The sequence below is a fragment of the Dermochelys coriacea genome, chromosome 11, assembly GCF_009764565.3.
Source record: "Dermochelys coriacea isolate rDerCor1 chromosome 11, rDerCor1.pri.v4, whole genome shotgun sequence".
In the NCBI taxonomy this organism is placed as follows: domain Eukaryota; kingdom Metazoa; phylum Chordata; order Testudines; family Dermochelyidae; genus Dermochelys; species Dermochelys coriacea.
The window spans coordinates 77,548,803-77,570,186 of record NC_050078.2 but is presented as its reverse complement, the minus strand read 5'-3'; the positions used below and the strand labels follow the sequence as shown (position 1 = coordinate 77,570,186).

Here is a 21,384-nt window from a genome sequence, read left to right as displayed (position 1 = left end):
GTTGACTCCTATCCAGCTTCTTGTCCACTGTACCCCTAGGTCCTTTTCTGCAGAACTGCTGCCTAGCCACTCGGTCCCTAGTCTGTAGCGGTGAATGGGATTCTTCCATTCTAAGTGCAGGACTCTGCACTTGTCCTTGTTGAACCTCATCAGATTTCTTTTGGCCCAATCCTCTAATTTTTCTAGATCCCTCTGTATCCTATCCCTACCCTCCAGTGTATCTACCTCTCCTCCCAGTTTAGTGTCATCTGCAAACTTGCTGAGGGTGCAATCCACGCCATCCTCCAGATCATTAACGAAGATATTGAACGAAACCGGCCCCAGGATGGACCCTTGGGGCACTCCACTTGATACCGGCTGCCAACTAGACATGGAGCCATTGATCACTACCCGTTGAGCCCGATGATCTAGCCAGCTTTCTATCCACCTTATAGTCCATTCAGCCAGCCCATACTTTAACTTGCTGGCAAGAATACTATGGGAGACAGTATCAAAAGCTTTGCTAAAGTCAAGGAATAACACGTCCATGGGTTTCCCCTCATCCACAGAGCCAGTTATCTCGTCATAGAAGGCAATTAGATTAGTCAGGCATGACTTACCCTTCGTGAATCCATGCAGACTGTTCCTGATCACTTTCCTCTCCTCTAAGTGCTTCAGAATTGATTCCTTGAGGACCTGCTCCATGATTTTTCCAGGGATTGAGGTGAGGCTGACTGGTCTGTAGTTCCCTGGATCCTCCTTTCCTTTTTAAAAGATGGGCACTACATTAGCCTTTTTCCAGTCATCCGGAACCTCCCCTGATCCCCATGAGTTTTCAAAGATAATGGCCAATGGCTCTGCAATCACATCCGCCAACTCCTTTAGCACTCTCGGTTGCAGAGCATCCGGCCCCATGGACTTGTGCTTGTCCAGCTTTTCTAAATGGTCCCGAACCACTTCTTTCTCCACAGAGGGCTGGTCACCTCCTCCCCATGCTGTGCTGCCCAGTGCAGCGGTCTGGGAGCTGACCTTGTTCGTGAAGACAGAGGCAAAAAAAGCATTGAGTACATTAGCTTTTTCCACATCCTCTGTCACTACGTTGCCTCCCTCATTCATTAAGGGGCCCACACTTTCCTTGACCTTCTTCTTGTTGCTAACATACCTGAAGAAACCCTCCTTGTTGCTCTTAACATCTCTTGCTAGCTGCAACTCCAAGTGTGATTTGGCCTTCCTGATTTCACTCCTACATGTCTGAGCAATACTTTTATACTCCTCCCTGGTCATTTGTCCAGTCTTCCACTTCTTGTAAGCTTCTTTTTTGTGTTTAAGATCAGCGAGGATTTCACTATTAAGCCAAGCTGGTCGCCTGCCATATTTACTATTCTTTCTACACATCGGGATGGTTTGTTCCTGCACCCTCAATAAGGATTCTTTAAAATACAGCCAGCTCTCCTGGATTCCTTTCCCCCTCATGTTATTCTCCCAGGGAATCCTGCCCATCAGTTCCCTGAGGGAGTCAAAGTCTGCTTTTCTGAAGTCCAGGGTCCGTATTCTGCTGCTCTCCTTTCTTCCTTGTGTCAGGATCCTGAACTCGACCATTTCATGGTCACTGCCTCCCAGGTTCCCATCCACTTTTGCTTCCCCTACTAATTCTTCCCAGTTTGTGAGCAGCAGGTCAAGAAGAGCTCTGCCCCTAGTTGGTTCCTCCAGCACTTGCACCAGGAAATTGTCCCCTACACTTTCCAAAAACTTCCTGGATTGTCTGTGCACCGCTGTATTGCTCTCCCAGCAGATACCAGGGTGATTGAAGTCCCCCATGAGAACCAGGGCCTCCGATCTAGTAACTTCTCTTAGTTGCCTGAAGAAAACCTCGTCCACCTCATCCCCCTGGTCCGGTGGTCTATAGCAGATTCCCACCACGACACCACCCTTGTTGTTCACACTTCTAAACTTAATCCAGAGACTCTCAGGTTTTTCTGCAGTTTCATACTGGAGCTCTGAGCAGTCATACTGCTCCCTTATATACAATGCAACTCCCCCACCTTTTCTGCCTTTTCTCCCTTCAACATGAGTTTATGGAAAATAGATTCTGTCAAACTAACTGGATAGCATTTTTGATGAGATTGCAAATTTGGTTGATAAAGGTAATAGTGATGACCTAATAGACTTCTGTAAGGCATTGGACATGGTACCATATGACATTTTTAGTAAAAAACTGGAATGATGTAAAATTAACATGGCACACAATAAATGGATTAAAAACTGGCTGCCTGATAGCTCTCAATATGTAACTGTACATGGGGAATCGTGATCAAGCAGATCTGTTTCCAGAGGGACACTGCAGTGGTCAGTTCTTGCTCTGCACTATTTAACATTTTTATCAATGACCTGAAGGAAACATAAAATCATCCCTGACAAAGTTTTCAGATGACACAAGAATTGGGGGAGTGGCAAATAATGAAGGGTTGCTGATTCCAATCACTCTGGATCACTTGATAAATTGGGCGCAAGCAAACAATATGTGCTTTTATATGGCAAAATGTAAATGCATACTTCTGGGAACAAAGAATGTCGGCCATACTTACAGGATGAGGGACATTACCCTGGGAAGTAGTGACTCTGAAAAAGGTTTGGGGTGAGATGTGTTGTGGTGGATAATCAGCTGAACGTGAATAAATAAGTGCGCTCTTCAGTCTAGTAGAGAAAAGTATAAAACGATCTCATGTCTGGAAGTTGAAGCTAGACAAATTCAGACTGGAAATAAGGTGTAAGTTTTTAATAGGGAGAGTAATTAGCCATTGGAACAATTTACCAAGGGTTGTGGTGGATTCTCCAGCACTAACAATTTTAAAATCTCGGTTGGATTTTTTATTTTCTAAGGGCTCTGCTCTAGGAATGATTGTGGTGCAGGTCTCTGACCTGTGCTGAGCAGGAGGTCGGCCTAGATGGTCACAATGGTCCCTTCTGACCTTAGAGTCTATGAATCTATGGAAGAGCAGCTGTAGCTGTGGTAGGGGAAGCATCACATGCCTCAAAATATCACTGTATTGCTGTGGGGCATTGCTTGGAATTTGCTTCAAAATGCTTATGCAAGTGTGGTGCAGGTTGAAGGGGGAGGGCAAACCGGGGAAAGAAGGTAACTGTTTACAGCTGTCTGATTCATGATGAGGGCATGGGAGGAAGTAGATCATTTTATTTGCTTCTGTGGGAATGGGGGAATTGGTGGCTTTTAAAACAGGAAAAAAGTCTGGGTCCAGATCTTCAGGCCTCTTTGGAAGCATTTGTGTTGTAGCCTCTTCTTTCAAATTTTTCTCACCGTTTCCACAAGGCCCAGGCCACCGCAAGTTGGGCACTGCAAATCAGTGGTCTCTTATGACCTTAATCTCTCTGTTCTTCATTTCCCCATCCGTAAAATGGGGCTAACACCCACTCATTTCCCAGGTGAGCTAAATTCATTACTGTTTGTGAAGCACTCAGACACTGTAGTGATGAACTCAGGCAGTAATGATCAATTCTGTCTCTGGAGCAGGGTTTGACTAGGCAGTAGGAAATAAGATCAGGGGCACCCATTGAACAGTGAGAAAACAAACTATTGAACAGCTGCTCACACAATGAGCACTGTCCCTCCTGTGCCCTAAATGAGGCAGGGAGCCTGTGGAAAAGTACTGTGCGACTGGAATCAAGGACTGTATCAGAATGCATACACGAAAGGGGCTGAATTTAAGTTGCATGGATGGACCTTAATTCCAGCATTTCCTCAGTGCTCAACTCTGCAACCTTAATGTTCTTTTAATGTAATATTTGTATGTGCAAGAAATACATTGACCAATAGATCCCTGGGACATGGAACTGGGCACATTTCTGAAATCAGGAAATCCAACAGAAACCATTTTTGTGAGCTATAAACACTGCTTCCCTTCCCTTGTATTCATATGCAACGTTCCCATGCAGCTCTGTAGAGACTCACAGATCACCACAGGTTCTTGTGTGATGTAACGGGAGTTAGCCACACTTTCCATGCAGTGGCTCCTTCCACAAGTTATGAAATTGTCAAGCTAAGTCCATCTCCCTGGGTTCCATTTACACACAGACAGCCTGCCAACAGGACTGTGGAACCATTTATTTGGACAAACTCTTGACATGGAGACATTTCAGTAAAACAGGCATAAAATAAAACTAACTGGTAAAATGGATCTTGGTTACAGAGTAAAATAGACTGCAACATTGGCATCATCAATGGCATTTCTTTTCGAAGCACATGATTTTACAGCAAGAGCACCACTGGGAACACTGAATGAAACTTCTCCAAGCCAATCCGCGTCTTCAGCGTGGTCTTGGCAATTACTGTGTAAACATATAGGGCAGACATCACCCAGGTAAGGGTAGCACCTTTGTTTGTTACCATATCTGATCCCAAACCCACTGAAGCTAATGGCAATCTTTCCATTGACATCACTGGAGTCTGCATCAGTATATACTACAATGTGCCTTGACAGATTTTCTAAAGGATATTTTGGAACATAACAGATCATAAGATCACTGGTGGGATTTCCAGCTTTGTTACGTGGGAATGACATTAGCTAGCACAGGAGCACTGTTACCTTGTTCCTCCACTGTTTCCCCCTCTGGCTATTCTCCAACTCTTTTTAAGTAAAAAGGTCCAATGGGACTGGATTTATGCCCCGTCGAATCCCATTGATACGGATGGGAGTGCGTGGGGGGCCAGCTGTGCTTCATCACCTCCACTACTGCCCTGGGAGATATGGATGTGCTGAACAGAGTCTAACCCATGGCACTGAGAGCCGTTTGCACTTTGGACCCATCTCCGGCACCAAGATGCTGACGATGGTTTTAAAGCCCATTCGTCCCCCACTGGAGCAGGAGGTGTGAATACAAACCTGCCAGCCATGACCATGATCCTACCTCTCTACTGGCCAGAGAGATGTTGGCACTTTAAACTTTAACTTTAAACACGGCACTGGTGAGGCCCCTGGAGAACGGGGCAAGCAAAGAGCTTTAATTTGAATAAAGAAAACCAAATATTTGTATGTAAAGTGTGTGATCAATCTTGTAAAACTGGGCAAGTTCTTAGTGGTCTTCGTCTCATCATAATTCGCCCCAGGGATCTGTATGTATTCTGAAGGCTAGTAGCTAGGCTGCCCCTGTGTTTGTCTGATGTGGGGACTCAGAGGCTGGGGAAGGCAATTCAGACCCAAGGGGAAGAAAAGGGAGCTCCAAGCAGGGGCAGGGGGTTATGCACAGACAGAGTCTGGCACTATGGCTTTATATAGAAACACAAGTTCATCAAGAATATTGCTAACTTTTTCATTTTTAAGAGACACAAAGCATACAGAGCCTGTCCTCTGGGCTGGGGGAGGTCCTCCCTGCCGTTCAGTCAACAGCGATCTTCCTGGAGACTGTTTGGTAGAAGACGCCTCGTAGCAGGGAGTTGTAGTCAGGCACTCGGAAGAGGTGGCGCTCCCCATAGGCCACATCATACTCTGTGGTCTTCCCAGTAACAAGGACCTGGAGGTTGGACTCGTGGGCTTGGCTGCCTACCGCCAGCACATATATCTTAATGTCCTCCCGCTGAGCCTCCTGCACTGCCCTCTCGATGTCACTTCTCGTGATCCCTTGAGAGTTGCCATCTGAGAAGATCAGTACCTTTTTCTTGGTGCCGGCCCGGGAGGACTGCCGGTACAGGTTGATGACATACCGGAGGGCGGCACTGACATCTGTGGCATCATTAATGAACTCCATGTCATCAATCACGTTGGCGATCACTGTGTAGTTCTGCAAAAACTGTGCCTCTAGTTTCTGCTGGTTCTTGCCGCTGTACTGGACGATGGATACGCGCACAGAGTCCTCCGAAGGCATGTGCGCTGTCAGGAACCGCTCCGCCTGCCGCTTCACAAACTTCTTGGTGAGCTCAAAGTTCCGGCTCCCCACACTGGTGGAGCTGTCCACCAAGAGAGTGATGTCAGCTGGCTCTGTGAAGGTGACTGCATCGAGAAAGGTTCTTTGTTATTTCCATGGCTTATCCTCCCTAATTGCTCCCCTTCCCCATCAGAGTCCAGTGGACTCATTGGTTGTCTCGGGCTTCCTGCTACTGAAGACTCAATGAATTTTGAGTCTTTGCCTCTATGCTCTTCCATCTATTCTTCCCTGGGTTTCGTCTCACACTTTATCTTGCTCCTTTCTATTGGCTTCTCTCGGATGGATTCTCAGGTCTGTATATAGCTTGAAAAACCTATAGTCATTTAAACACACTAGGCTGTTTTCCTTGCCCTCCTGCTTCCTTTTTGGTCTAGGAGTGTGAATGCCTTCTGGGGCTCTGATTTGTTTGATCCAGCAACCTCCATCCTGAGTCTAAGGATTTTTTTACTTACTTTTCGCTTTAGGGTGTTCTGGATTAAACTCCACATTAAAAAAATACCCTTTTCTAAAGTTTGCTAATTTCTGTACCTTTCCCTCCCCAAGAATTCCAACCCTAATTCCGCCGTGGTCATTATTATGCCGTGGTTCAACTATGGCTGCTTTTTGAAGCAACTTCTGGGTGTCACTTAGGACTAAACCAAGAATGGCCCCTCTAGTCAGAGCTCTAGCTGCTCTGGAGGCAACTATTCAGTCTTCTCTAGCCCATACTCCACAGTGTCATTTGTCCAGCATGTCTGTGGATAGCTGAATTCCTCCATTATTACTGTTGACCTAGTTGCCTCTTCCTCACCACTGTGTGCTCTCCACCCCGGCCAGCAGTACAGCCCGGCAAGCCTATATTCATTTTTTGGACTGAGAGACAGATCCTGCTGTGTGATCCTCTCCACTCAGAAACTGTATCTCATATTCTCTGGCACCTCCTTGCCACAGTGCTCCGCCCCCACTTCTGTGCCCCCACCTGCCCTCCTTCCTGGACTGCCTCTCACGAGCCGGAAATACTCACTTGTGCAGTTGTAGTCTGGACATTTCTTCTCTGCAAGAGAAACAAGCAAAACAAACCACCTTAAATCATTCCCCTCCCTCAGGAAGGGTATTTCTTGTCTAGCCCCCAGGCCGATGGTGTCCTCCTGGCACCCCGGGATTAGAACATTCAGTCTATGCAGGGCATCAGCCCCCAGAGATCCACACACTACTTGGCATTTATAGCCAGGTTCGCAGTGGAGGGCTGGGGCTCCCTGCTGCACACTCGCCGCCCATTAGTCACCGTGGCACAACACAGTGCTATTGCCAGATGCCACAGGATGACTCTCCCTGATGGTAGTGGCGTCACCAGGGCAGTTATCCCACGTTTGATTGCACAGTGCCATGCTGGATTTCACGGGCAGGCAGGAAGCGATGCCTAGCACCACTGCCAGGTGCTCCAGTTCTTCTGCTCCTCTGAGTGGTGGAGAGTGAACACTACAGCTGTGGCGCAGCTTGGTTGTCCCTGTGGCTAGGTGGCAGTGACTGATCCTCAGGGACAGGCCAGGTGCCCAGGAAGGACTCACAGAGGGGCCACGCTGCGAGGTGAGGCTCCCTCTGTTCCAAGAGTGAAGCAGAAGTGTGTGTTCAGCTGTGTATGTGCCAGGTGGCAGTGCCAATGAAACAACCCTACTGGAGCTTAGCACTCAAGCGTGGGCATCGCCAGAGCAGGTCAGGGAGTGGCGGGGAGGGCCTCGTCTTGAGAAGGGAGCTCTCCACTGGACCTAAAAATGGGTCTCAGGAAGGGCTGGGCTGTTCCAAGGCTCAGCGTGGGTGTGCAGGGCGGCAGGGAGATTATAGTTACCCCAAGCCCACAGTCACGCTAGGGTACCTGGATTGCAGTGCCAATGTCTAGAGTAGGCCAATACCACCACCCCCATCAGCAAATGGGCACGGAAGGACCGGAAGGCCCTGGTGTTTTCAGTCGGGGCTTGGTCCTGCTTTGAGCAGGGGGTTGGACTAGATGACCTCCTGAGGTCCCTTCCAACCCTGATCTTCTGTGATTCTATGATTTCAACAATGATTTCCAAGAAGACTTTACCACAGCCTCCAGTTTTGTGCCTGTGTTTTTAAACCAGCAATTAACTGTGGGCACATCTGACAGCACTTGGGCAGGAAATTGATGGATTTAGTGGTGAAATCACATTGCTATGATTTTTTATTTGTACTGTGGTAGCGCTTAGAGCCTTGACTAGCTGGCCCCCCTGTGCTAGATTGCATGAATTTATTAGACAGTCATCCAACAGCACAAAGAGGCAGGTACACAATTGAAAAGTGCTTCTGAATCACAGGGGCTAACTGCAGTGCTACATCCTGCCAGTGCAGTGTATTGTAAGAAGGCCACTGTCTGCTAAAAAATCCCTTGGCTGGAGAGAGGCTGGCAATTTGGAAACATCTAAAGATTGTTGTTATTGATTTACCCGAAGTCCGAGACATTTCAAAATGGTAGAATCCCTCATTTATCAGACTCCTGAATCGCCTCCGTTCCCCTGACTTGAGAACACAGGCTGCTCCCTTTCGGAATAACAGCTGAGAACACGATCAGCTGGGACCTGATCAGGGCGGCCACCACCCCAAACAATCAGGCCGTGACCACCCCTCCCACATTAGCCCCCCGTCTCCCATTGTGTATTGCCCCCCAGCATCACTTCTGGCTCTCCAGCAACACTACAGACGGGTAAGCAGCACGTGGACACCATCCCCCAGCAAGGCTCAGCTGGGTCACAGCAACGCCAGCAGAGGACAGTCACCCACCTCGGCAGATATATGAGGTGACGTTCTGGAGGAACGTGTCATCCAGCAACTCAGCGTAGTTGTCCCTTTGAATAGACAATCCTGGGCTGTAGGATGTGCCTTCACACGCAATGACACCAAGCTGCTCTGAGTTAGGGGATGCTCGGAAGATGTCACCTATGCCCAGGGAAACAACCTACAGGGCAAGCACAGATTCGTTACTGTTGTTTAACGGGTTGGTTGTCACTCTGTCTCTCTGTATTGTGTTGGTGCCCAGGTGCCTTCAGTCAGGCTCCGGCTCCCACTGGGCCAGGTGTGGCATGAACTGTATGAACATGAAGAGTTTTCTAATGAAGATGACCAGCAGGCAGGCAGAGAAGAGGGCTGTGATCCCAACACACACATCACATACACACTAATAGACGTAATTAATCGATAAATGCTCATCAGTTGCACTGACACTAACTCTCCCTGTCTTGGTGGATTGAGCTAGTGTGCACTGGCACCAGGAGCATGGGTGTCTGCCTAGATGGTCACTACTGCTCAGAGCAGGCTGCCCGCTTCCTCTAGGGACCCTTCCCTTCTTGGGAAGCACCAGCTAGCCTAAGGCCCAAGCTCGCCTACCTGGGTGTTGATTTCACAGAGCGAGGAGAGCGGGGTGAGGTCCCGCAGTGTGTCAGACCGCCCGTCTGTGATGACGATGGCCACCCTCTTGTCAGAGGCAAACCGCGACATTAGTTTCTCCTTGGTGAACTGAAGGGCCTCTCCAGTGTAGGTGCCACCCGCTATCCAGTTCAGATTCTTCACGGCCCTGCAAGCAAGCGGCAAAGGGAGGTCAGAGCTAACAGGCCCTGGTCCTAGACGATCTTCCCCACCTAGACTTCAGAAGTCAGATGAGTTCACAGCTGGGAATGAGCTGCTTTTGTGGCTGATATGCTGGTATTACAAGACAAGAGGGGTTCGCTGGGCTGCTTTATATTTCATGGCTAAATCACCAGCGAAAGCAAAGACTTTTGCTCCCAGGTGGAAAGGACTGTCAATCTTAATCTGGGAGAGCAAGTAGGAGGTTTGGCCTTCACTGGCACAACTCCTTGTATCCACACTACCGAGAGGGCTTTATAGCCCCATATATGCCAGCCAAGGGTATAATCTCTTGTAAATGGCTTGTGATATGACGAAGAGCTGAGCACTTGTGGAGATGGACACGGCTCACAGCCATCACTGCAGGATGGGGTTGATTGGATGTGTTGTCAGGCCGAGCTAAGGAGAAATACAGTTCCTCTACGGACTGTGGAAATAGCATGCCACCCACCTCTGACCACCACCCCCTCCCGCTCGTCTCAGCACATGGGGACAGGCCCTCCAACGCCCCGCTGCTGACTCTGGGTATGTCTACACAGTGGCACAGTGACACACCCACAGTTAAGATGCAATTAGTGTGTGGCTGCTTATTGCAGCAGCGGGACTCAGTGATGCAGGACCCAGGCAGTGCTACATGCAGGACAGTAGCTGCTCGGTTTGGCCCTGGCGCTGGTCTCTAAGCGGCTGACCAAAGCCCAGCTCCCAGGCCTATTGACTTACTCCTTCAAGGCTCCGATGTTGTCAATGTTGGCATCGCCCATAGCCACCAGCTCCTGGGTGTTGTCATGGCTGTACTGCACGACACCCACTCGGGAATCCCCTGATTCAAACTGTTGAGTAATGGTGTGACAGGAATGGAAGTTGTGACCAATATAGGAATTTTCTGTCATATATTTAAGAGTTATCTGCATGACTCTGTACCTATCACCTGGGCCCAGGGAAGCCGCTCGTCCGATATTAAACCAGACAGTCCTCTTCTCATTGGGTTTGTCCCCCATCCATTACTGGGACAAAATAGGACATGGTTCTGTCCAGTATTGGACGGGGGCACCGCTTCACCCGCTCTGGCTCTTAAAAATCCCGCCCGGTCCCTGCAGGGTGAGTGTACACACACTGACACACCGTTGGACGGGGGCAGGCCCACACTGTTCCCGGAAGGCCCTGAATGTCCGGTTTTCCAGGGACATGTGAGTGGCCCCCCTACCTTGGCATCCATTGGGGGGGAAAGAATTCGTGTTCTCCGTAGGCCATGGGAGATCAGCCTAGGGACTTGAGACACAGAGCCAGTAGGACTCCCAAGGATTGACGATTAACTCCTTGCTGCAGACGCAGCTGAACGTGGGAACATAGCCCAGCTGGGTCCAGAGAACAAAGAGGTATAGAGCTGAGCTCTCAGGGTACATGTACATAGCGAAGAAAAACCCGCGGCTGGCCTGTGCCAGCTGATTTGGGCCCGAGGGGCTTGGGCTGCGGGTTTCACTGCTATGTAGACTTCTGGGATTGGGCTGGAGCCTGAGCTCTGGGATCCTCCCACCTTGCAGGATCCTAGAGCCTGGGCTCCAGCCAAGCTCAGAAGTCTACCCCGCAGTGACACAGCCCCGCAGCCCGAGCCCCGCAAGCCTGAGTTGGTTGGCAGAGGCCAGCTGTAGGTGTCCAGGAGACACCGGCCTCACCTGGAACTGACAGACAAGACGACAGATAAAGGAAACCTACAGCAGCATGGGTCAAGGGAGCACTGACTTTAGTCAGTACAGATGATGTCTAACCTTTGCTTCTCTCTGCTAAGCGAAGGGTTCTGTAGCCAGGAGCCCAATAGATGGTGACCTGGTTTTGAGAGGGCTGCCGAGTGTAACTGCAAATAGACCCTGGGAGCCCTGCACCTAAAGGAGGTGGGAAACAAGGCTCTGGCAGGATTCTGGCATGGCTGGACTCGCTGCAAGGAGCCACGGAGAGTGACAGGGATTCCTGGCACCCGAAGGCCCAGTTTCAGAGCTGTGGAGGCCAGGGCCTGCTCCATGGAAATATGTGGGTCCTTAGGGCCTGGCACACTAAACAGGTCACTACCAACGGACAGGTTACAGGCTGGGGCATGGACCAGACCCTGTGGATCTGTGACAAACATTGTCAATCATATGTTAGCGAGAGGGTAATGCATCATGGGGCCCAGAGGCAGCTCAGAAAGACCCGGCTGGGGACCCATTTTTTGCCTGCGGTGCCTAGAGATGCTGTGGCTCTGGCCTGCTCAACAAGCCCCTACACATCATCACTGACCCAGAATGAGTGGAAGGAGGGCCCCACTTCCAGGCCCATCCCCTGCTGCTGGGGAGGAGAGGGCTCGCCGTTTCAAGTCCAGGTCTATACTCAGCAATGGGATCTCCCCTCCTCTCCTTCTTTGTTCCAGCTGGACATGGTGTAGGAACAGATGGAGGTGGTCAGGAAGGGCGTTAAACCACCTTTGTGCTTCCCTGAATCTTAGCCTGGCCCCGGCATAACTTAGAGCAGTGTTGGACGGTGTTTTTGCGTCCACTCGGCTGCCACAAACTCCTAGAGGCCACGGTGGCGGCTGAGAGTGGCCTGAGCACAGCAGACCCCTTCCCATGCTCCTCTCCCAGGCACTGCCCCTGCACTTCCCAGGACGTCTACATGCGGCTTAGGAGCTTAACGGCAGGAACCCATGTTTGAACATCTCGGCCACAAATGCATTAGCTAGTGAGGTTTGTAGACTCAAAGGGAGCTGGAACAGATTTCCCCGTTCATCCAATCCAGCCACCCAGAGAGCGTTCCTCAGAACAAGTTCCCTAAGTATTGGCTATTCTGAGGCAAGGGAGACAAGACCATGGTAAAGAGTTCTGAAGAATGCAGGATTGGTATGTTGTATTAGGAGCTTCGGCTGCCGCTGCTCTGCTCGGCTGGGAAGGAGCCCCCGTAGTTACATGTTATTTACCAACTGAGCCTTATGTTGTCAGCATACAAGTGAGGAGCGTTTGCCTGGTGTGTGAGTCTGCACCGTGTGAGGTGGCTCAGTCCATCATTCTGCGTGGGAGGAAGGTTTATACCTGCCGCTGCACACACAGTACACGTCCCCTTGAAAACTCACCTTCACACGCTCATCTTTGCTCAGCCTGTCAATGACTTTAATGATGAAGTCCTTGGCAATCTGGAAGTTCTGCAGGCCGATACTCTCCGAGCTGTCCAACACGAAAAGCACATCGATGGGGCCGCATTTACACTCTGCAGCAAAGCACAGACCCAAAGGGATGTATGTTAGACAGCCCGGCTGCTTTGACACAGCATAGTGCAGCTTGTATGAGCCCGTGGAGTGACAGCCGGTGTCAGTCCATAGTGACATGCTTGCTTTGCCAGCAGAGAAGATGTAGCCCAAAAGCAAGCAGCAAAATCACCACACGTAGGATTGGAGATTTAGTTAGCTGTTATTCCTTTTGATTTCCCCATGGCGTCTCCTGATCTTTAAATGTTCTACCCAGCTTATTAAACACACAGGCAACATTTCAAAGAGCCCAAACTGCACTAACCAGGTCTCTTACAATTCTCATTTCTTCCAGCTAGCTCTCCTCCAGGCCCCAGTCTCAGCTACAGATTGACTGGGCCATCTGGGTTTGGTGGGGAAGCTCCACCACTGAAAAACAATTTTCCTCAGCCACCCCCTGCTTCGCCCTCCAGCCCCCCACTCTCCTCCCACCGTGCCTTTGGGTTCCTAAACCACTCCATCAAGACGTTGTAAAGGGAAGCAAAATGGCAACTCCCTCATCCCAGGGAGGGGAGGGGAGGATGCGGCAGATCTGGATTTACATGTGCAGAACTGCTGTCTCTTTCAGTACAGGAAAAGGTCTCCCAGAGCATTGCTGGCCAATGGTCATCTGGACAGTTATCTTCCAGAGATACAGCACAGATGCACGCTGGCCTCCTTATTGCGAGTGCCGGAGGCCCTCAAGCTTTCCCTGCTACAATTCCTGCCTGGTTCTGAGGCTGTGTTCTCTGAGCTCTTTTGGCACGACCAGACTGAATTGCCTGGCTAGTTACTGTGGCTTCAAGTACTGGAGCAGGAAGGAGGTGGGATGGAAAGGAGCAAAAGAACCAGGAAACATTCCCAAAGAGTTTGTAAAGTGACACTCACCGCAGCAAGCTGGAAGAAAGGGAGAGAGAGAGAAAGTTAAAGCAGAGTGTACTGAATGTTCTTCCCCACAATAACTCAGGCAGTACAACTGCAAGAGCTGCCATGAAATATTACAGCATGAGTGATGGACACAAGGACATAGCAAAATTACAATGTCTCCATTCAATGCTTCCCTCACATCTGGTGCATTTCAAAACATCTCCTAGATTCAGAACATGCACGTTCAGCAGCAGGCCTAAGCACCAGCTAGACAAGAGGGGTTTTAATGAAAAGATTGACGAGCCTCAGGGAATGTGTGTGGAGAATAAATTACTACCAGATGATACCAAAACAGAATCTTTCAGGGAGTACCCAAACACATGTCTGCAATTCAGTGGACTGGCCAATCATTTTTTAAACAGAAGAGGAGGTTTTAGAATAGACTTGTGTACAAGGAATCCTGCTTACTTGTGCTGAATACAGGCTGGGAAATGTTAGTTCAAATTTTAAAAAAAAACAACATGCTGTCACCATGCACTGAAAACTTTCCCAAACACTGTAGATAGCGTCTCTTATCACATTCTGCCAGTTTGGATGCATTAGGTATTAGAAGGTTTGAAACAATTTACTTGGCCAAGTTCCTTTCCTAGGTACAGTGATTTATTACTTTTAAAAATATAAATAAAGGATAAACCCAGAAAGATGAAGCAACTGTCAGTCAGGGTGCAGACTGCAAACTCAGCTCCCCAAACACTATGAATCCCTTGCTGGCCAGGGTAACTGAGGACTGCATGAAAGGCAAACAGCATCATACTCTCTGGTAGTCACAGTAAGAGACGTTAAATCCCCTTTTTTAATGAAAAATGTTAAGGGCTTGATTTTCAAAGTCAGATGCATTCAAAAATACATGCACAGATGTGCACATAATTTGTATGTGTAGTTACCAGGAGCATGCACAAATCCAGTGTTTGCATGTACAATTCAGGTATTTGCACATGTCTCACTGGCCACCACCAAATACCTGATTTGCACATGCAGTTGCAAACATGGTATGTGTAAATTACACATGCCTTTGCACACAGGGCATTAAAAATCAAGCCCTGACAGTCTGGGTGGCACAGGGGTTGCCTTACAGAGGGCAGTATACCAGTGTGAGTGCCTGCATTTTCAGAAAAAAGAAAAGGAGGACTTGTGGCACCTTAGAGACTAACTACAGCTCTCTCACGAAAGCTTATGCTCAAATAAATTTGTCAGTCTCTAAGGTGCCACAAGTCCTCCTTCTCTTTTTGCAGATACAGACTAACACGGCTGCTACTCTGAAACCTGCATTTTCAGATGCTCTCCCAGCTGCAGATAGTGTTAGACCCCCCCAGAAGGCTGAGTTGCCAGACCCTCTGGCATGTTGGATGGGAATGGTGCCTGCTTGCCCATTTCTGACCCTTCTGCAGTGACTAGTCCCATGGTTCATTGTGGGTGACAAGTGGCAGAAGCTGGTATCACCGTGGGTGACTCCTTGACAAGGTAGTGATGCCTAGATTTTCCACCCATGCCATTTCACTCCAACCAGCTAAGTGGAGGACGAGGGTCTGCAAGCAGGGCCCTCACACCCCAATGTTGTCAGGGGACTGGCTGGCACACCAGGGTGGCTGACCTGCCACCCTGAGGTTGTTCTCTGTCTGCTTTGGGCACAGGAGTGGGTCTGAGCAGAAATGCACTGAGTAATGGGCTTTGGGCTCTACTCTGGCACGTGTAGATGGGCACTCCGGGGTCCACCCAGAGGCAGGTGCACTGGCCCCAGGCTCCCTTCAACCCTAGGGGGACAGAGCTGTGCTCTGCCATGCACTGGGGCGGCCAGCATGGCCTCACGATGCAGCACAGCTGCCATGGCTCAGGAGCAGGGCATGCGCCACACTTCCCTGGGCTTTGCTCAGGTTTTCACCTCAGGCAAGAATCTGTTTAAGACGTTTCTCTCTTTCCACGGGGGTTTCCCTGCAGCAACACTGGCCGTCATGGGGGCTTGTCTGGCAGGTCACTAGCCAGGTGCCAGTCCCAGATCAAGGCCTTGCAAGTGGCTAGCTGGCTTGGCAGGCTGCCTACCTTCCTAGACCGACCGGGAGCGGGATACTCACAGCACATTTTCATGATGATGTCTAAAATTTCACATTCCTGAAAAGAAAGGAAAAGAAATGCTGAAGGGCCAGGTGCAGGCTGACTCCCACCCCTGCCCTGCCAGGAGCGACCGCTGCCCTGTGTGAGCGTCACAGACGGCTGCACGTGCAGCCGGGGCATCTGCTAGACAGCCGAAAGGGGAATGAGCTGCAGGTGGCATTTCTGAGCCCACAGCAGGTGATCGTCACTGCTCTGGAGAAAATCGAGAACACCTGTTGCATAGGGCCAATGGCAGAGACTACGTGGCTGTTTCCATCTTGCTTTATCACTACAGCAATGGATCTTACATCCTGGACATGTCTGGCCGCTCCCTCCCCTCTCCGGCAGCGAGTGGAGCAGAAGTAGTGTCCCAATCGCCGCATACATGACAAGCTCATTAGTGTACTAAGAAGTCATTAATCTCTGTGAAATCACAGTCAAAGGCTGCCAGTTCTATAACGATGGGCAGATTTCATGGAACCCATATTGATGCTGAAGGGTAAGGTATATGCTTGTTGTGCCCTCCTCAGTGGGAGGAAACCCAGGCCCATACAGCTACGTGAACTGCTGGGTCCCAACAAAACACAGGGCTTCAGACTGGTAGAAAAGACTGATTGGAATTACTGGGAGGGCATGCAGGGAGGAAGACACAACTGGGTTTGGCCTCCTTCTGGATAAGCCCTGGAGTTTGCACAGCCCTCCTGGGGACTTGCCCTGCACATGCTGCTGTCTAAGAACCTTCTAAAGGAAAATGGTTCCCCTCAAGCCATAGCACAGGGCAGCTGAAAGACAGAGACAGGAAAGCAAGCAGTGCACACAATTGGTGTCACTCACATCTGGTCCTGTAGGCCCCGGGGGTCCGGGAGGTCCCTGTCAAACCAAGCATTGAAAAGACGGGTAAGAGAGGAGCCAGAGCTGTCCGCAGTTCTCTCCGGACTATCTGCTGTTAATCAACACAGAGCAGAGTCTGGAAAAGTAGCGTCGCTCCCAGGACTCAGCTGCTGGAGCTGAGCTCTGAGCAGGTCCATCTGCCTGTCTGAGCAGGCCCCTGGAGCCAAGCCACAAGGTAAATCATCAGAAGCACTTTCCCAAACCACTCCAGCTGAGTAATGAGGAGCCATTTGCTGTGGCAGCTCCCAGCTTCTGTGCACCAGCCTTATCCACATTCGCCAGGCGAGGCCAGAAATGCACTGCTAAAAATAGTGGAGTTTCTGCGGTGGGAGGGAACGTCCTCTCCATCTCTGTCAGAGCCATGGCACCCTCCTCCCTCTCCCCTGACATCAGAGTCAGTGGCCAGCTAGGGCTGGGCATGCTTCCGAGTCTGGTGGTACCACTCTGCCAGTGGCCGGAGCTTGACCACTGAGCAGCAGCAGCCCCTCCTGCTGTCCCGGGGCAGGTCACTGGCTAGCCTTCCCTGCCCAAGGATTGGGCTCCTTTGGGATCACCAATGTGAATTAGCTCTCCAGCTGTACAAACACAGTAGAGACAAGGCTGTGCAGGAAACTCCTGGAGACCAGCCCCAGGCGGGGGTAAAGTGCTGACCTCCCCTAACCACCTTGCGGGCCTCACTGCAAGAGCCTGCGCTCTGCTCAGGACCTTGCCGCGAGAAGACATTCGGGGCCACCTCTGGGCCCCATGAATGCAGGGGCACCATGGGCGCCGGAGCTGCAAACACCAGCATTCAGTTTTGGGAGAGTTTTGCTCATTTTCCCAGGAGGGCAGGGCAAGTGAGGAATTGGGTCCTTGGCTCTCATCATCCTCCCACAGGCTGTATTTATCAGCTGGGCTCAGATGCCCTAGTGAGGGCATGTGCTGCATTATAGCACTGGCTAATTCAGGCAAGGGTCGATATGCCATCTTCACTGGCCTCCGTCTGAATTCTCCTCTTCAGTAGAGAATCTGCTTGCCCAGGGGAAAAGGAGACATTTATTTTACCCATCAGAGTCAGTGTGAGGTTGCCATAGGCACATGGAAAACTGAACTGGATGTGTTTGGGCATGTGAAGTACAACAGTGGCCCCGCTGTGATCTGTCGGTGCAGCAACATGGTAGAATTCATGCAGAACGTACAGTTAGCGCTGGGTGGAATTTTCCACTGGGATGGTTTTCTCAGAGGGAATCTACTAAAAATGTAGTTTCTGCCTCACTGAAATGTTCTATGAGAAAATTTCAACTTTGCCAAAACCCACTGATTTTCTATTGCAAGTAATGTAACAAACTATTTTGCTTCTGATAGGTTCAACCCAAAACCCCAAGTTTTCAATACAAACTCATTTTGCTGACCTGACCCAAAGCATTTCATTTTGAGTCTGTTCAACATTAAACTACCTTCCTTATTGTGGTGTATGCCCCCTGGGAGTTGTATTTCAAGCCCCTATTCTCTCCTATGAGTGGGGCTCGCAGGCGGACATCTCTTATGAGACAATGCAGACTCTCCACTGACTAAACTGTGTGGTATATCACTGGAGTTGCATGACTGTGGGTGCATCCCGGGAGCTGTAGTACAACCAGGGGAATGGCCCATAGGGGATAATGGAGGCATCAGGCTCCCAAACGACAACTCCCATAAGGCAATGCGCAAAAATGGTGAAATGTGGTTTAATGTTGCACCAAAGTGTTTCTAGTCAGTTTGCAAAGTGAAATAAAATGTTTCTATTCTGGGAATGTCTCAATGATTTGTTTTGATAGACAATGCTGGAAAGAAATGTTTAGACAGTTCTGAATCAAAATTTTTCGGAATAGTTTGTTTTGTGAAAAATTTTGATATTTCAATATTTCGTCACAATTTGGGACGCAAACAATTGTGGAAATACTGGAATTTCCTGTAGGACCGACATTCAAATTTCACTCAGCGCCACTTCAAATGTCTGTTATAGAGTTCATAGAGCTCTGTCACTGGTCAGGGTTTCAGGCGCTCACAACCGGGTTCAAAACTGGACACAACAATCTCAGTCAAACTGGCCTGCAGTTCACCACAAGTGGGTCAGAAGAGCAGATCAGAAAGCTCCCAGTGGCCCTAGCTCCTTGGTGCTCTGCCCCCTCCAGTCTGCTGTGCTTTTCAATACAAACTCTTTCACAGGGCTGGGTTACTTACCGGGGGGCCTTCTGGGCCTCGGTGACCCTTGGCCCCTTTAATGCCTTTGGGACCAGGGTTGGGATTCTGGAAGAAAAGAACATCCCATTACTGAGGGACGAGGCTGCAGTGGCATTGTCAGCTCTGCTGGATTACAGGAAACGTTCGTGAGACTTCGGGAGCTATGACTGACTTTGGCCCCACACATCACCCACGCTGGTAGCGTTTTATAGAGTACTTTCCACTTGCAGACACGCAGCACTATTATTTCGATTAAATGATATGTGATTTCTGTTGCCAACTAAGAATACACCAAAACAAGGACTTTTGAAAGATCACTGCAAAAGCCCCGAGTCTGGATTGTGTTTTTAAAACCAATGGCCAAACCATGGCTGGTGGAGCCCATTTCCAAAGAAGGCCAGCATATTACCTACAGGACGCCCTCTCTGCTGGCACTGGAGAGCACACACACGAATAGATTTATAGCACCTGGGTGACACAAGTTGTGTCCCTGTCAGTTATTATTGTGCTGCTATAAACTGTGGAATAGACTAACACCAACATGGCAAAGTTCAAGTTATACTAACAGGAGCATGAACGAATTAGGGCCAGTGCCTATATCTCTTGGTGCCACAAGTAATCCTTGTGCAAGTAGCCCCAATGAAGACAGAGAGGTAACTTGAATGAGGAAGCGGTGCAGGATTGGCTCCTCAGCTTTCCCTGCATAACCTCTGACTACACTAGATCAACCAAACTGCTGAAGGCAAATTTGCAAAAGCACATTCCCCCAGATCAGTCTGACTGACAGCAGCTGCCCCAATCCTCACCAACGTTTAGCCCACTGCAATTTGAAATTGCAAAGATATTGATTCATGAGAGATGAGATTGATAACCAAACTAAACTGTAGCACCGAAGGCCCATGGCAGTAGGATTAAAGCTACTTGATAACAACAAAAAAACAAGTCACGAGAGGGCAGATCCATGGGAGACACCAGTCCTGACTGTACGATGTTTCCTAGTAAATCAGGCATGTCTGATGTGGCCAGGAGGCCAGATGAAAGTGTGTGTGTATTTTGAAATGATTTGCACATGTCCTCTGGGCCTTGGAGGGGTGCCTCTTAAACACCTGCATAGAAATAGTGGCCACAGCCAGGACGAAGGCTCTGCTCTGTCAGCCTGGGCATTTTCTTTCTGACCAGGCTGCTTTCTGAAGCTTGTCTTTTGATATGGAAAACAGGCCCCATGGGGGAAAAAGCAAATGAATCTGAAGCATGATCTGCTTTCTCTGTCCTGCCCATGGTGGGGAGCGAAGGGAGAGGGGATGCCTGGCTGTTGCTGAGCTCCTGGGATGAGCACTCTGCCGGCACCAGCCAGGGTTAGTGTTTTCGCTTCCAGTGCTTTCTATTCTCTGGCTTGGGGATTCCGAGAGGAGCTGCCAAAGCGCCCCGATTGTGCTGACTGGGCGTGTGGACCTTGTCACAAACCAACCTTCTCACTGGCCTCTGAACCCATAAACACCCCTGCCGGGTCCAGCTTGCTCCTGATGCACTGAATTTCAGTCTCTGCTGGGGCTGCTGATAATTAGTCTAGCAGCCCAAAGGATAGCTACCTTCAGCTCCTCACATTGACCCCTGGCTCTCAACCTTTCCAGACAACTGTACCCCTTTCAGGAGTCTGATTTGTCCTGTGTACCACCTGGTTTCATGTCACTTGAAAACTACCAGCTTACAAAATCAGACATAAAAATACGAAAGTGTCACAGCCCGCTATTACTGAGCAATTGCTGACTTTCTCATTTTTACCATATAATTATAAAATAAATAATTGGAATATAAATAATGTACTTACATTTCAGTGTATAGTGTATGTAGAGCAGTATAAACAAGTCATTGCATAAAATTTGAGTTTGTGCCGACTTCACTAGTGCTTTTCATGTAGCCTGTTGTAAAACTAGGCAAATATCTAGATGAACTGATGTATCCCCTGGAATACCTCTGTGTATCCCCTGGGGTACATGTACTCCTGGTTGAGAACCACTGGCGTATTCATGTTGATGGCACATCAACAAACACAATGGGCCATGCAAGAAGCTTATCTCCACCTGATGAACTTTTCTGTGGATGTTCTAGCTAGGATATGGGTAATGGCTTTGCTATTAATGGCTGGGCAGGCAGTGACTACCGCTTACAAGGTGTTCGTACTGCTTCATGGTTCTTCACTCACAAGTGCTTGGAAAAGTTCCACTTACACTGGGGTACCTGAGGACTTAGACCGCACAGCGATGTTCCCAGCCGCTGCCCAGCAGAGAGAGCAGGAGTCCCAAAGTCTGTCAGCTACCTGCTTCTCCCGGGCCACAGGGCACTCGGTATATGGCTATCCAAGCCTGTCCTCCATTCATACTTATGGTCAGGGACTTCACCATTGGCATCAGCTCCAGAGCCCCTTGTTATCTGTCCTTTGCTCCGGGGAAGCAAACTGAAGAGGAACGCCGGGCACCAGGCCGCATTTACAGTGTTGC

General features: G+C 49.5%; 1 protein-coding gene across 1 annotated transcript in view; it reads right to left on the bottom strand.

The window, feature by feature from the left end:
* Positions 1 to 4,084: 4,084 nt before the first annotated feature.
* Positions 4,085 to 21,384, bottom strand: part of COL6A1 (collagen type VI alpha 1 chain) — a 69,445-nt gene continuing 52,145 nt past the window's right edge. Inside the window, exons 26-35 of the mRNA XM_038422367.2 lie at positions 18,887 to 18,952; positions 16,628 to 16,663; positions 15,775 to 15,811; positions 13,667 to 13,675; positions 12,629 to 12,762; positions 10,252 to 10,361; positions 9,295 to 9,481; positions 8,692 to 8,866; positions 6,920 to 6,949; positions 4,085 to 5,981 (exon numbers count right to left, since the gene is read on the bottom strand). Coding sequence (XP_038278295.1) covers positions 5,371 to 5,981; positions 6,920 to 6,949; positions 8,692 to 8,866; positions 9,295 to 9,481; positions 10,252 to 10,361; positions 12,629 to 12,762; positions 13,667 to 13,675; positions 15,775 to 15,811; positions 16,628 to 16,663; positions 18,887 to 18,952 — 1,395 coding nt within the window. The 3' untranslated portion in view covers positions 4,085 to 5,370. The remainder of the gene's footprint in view (positions 5,982 to 6,919; positions 6,950 to 8,691; positions 8,867 to 9,294; positions 9,482 to 10,251; positions 10,362 to 12,628; positions 12,763 to 13,666; positions 13,676 to 15,774; positions 15,812 to 16,627; positions 16,664 to 18,886; positions 18,953 to 21,384) is intronic.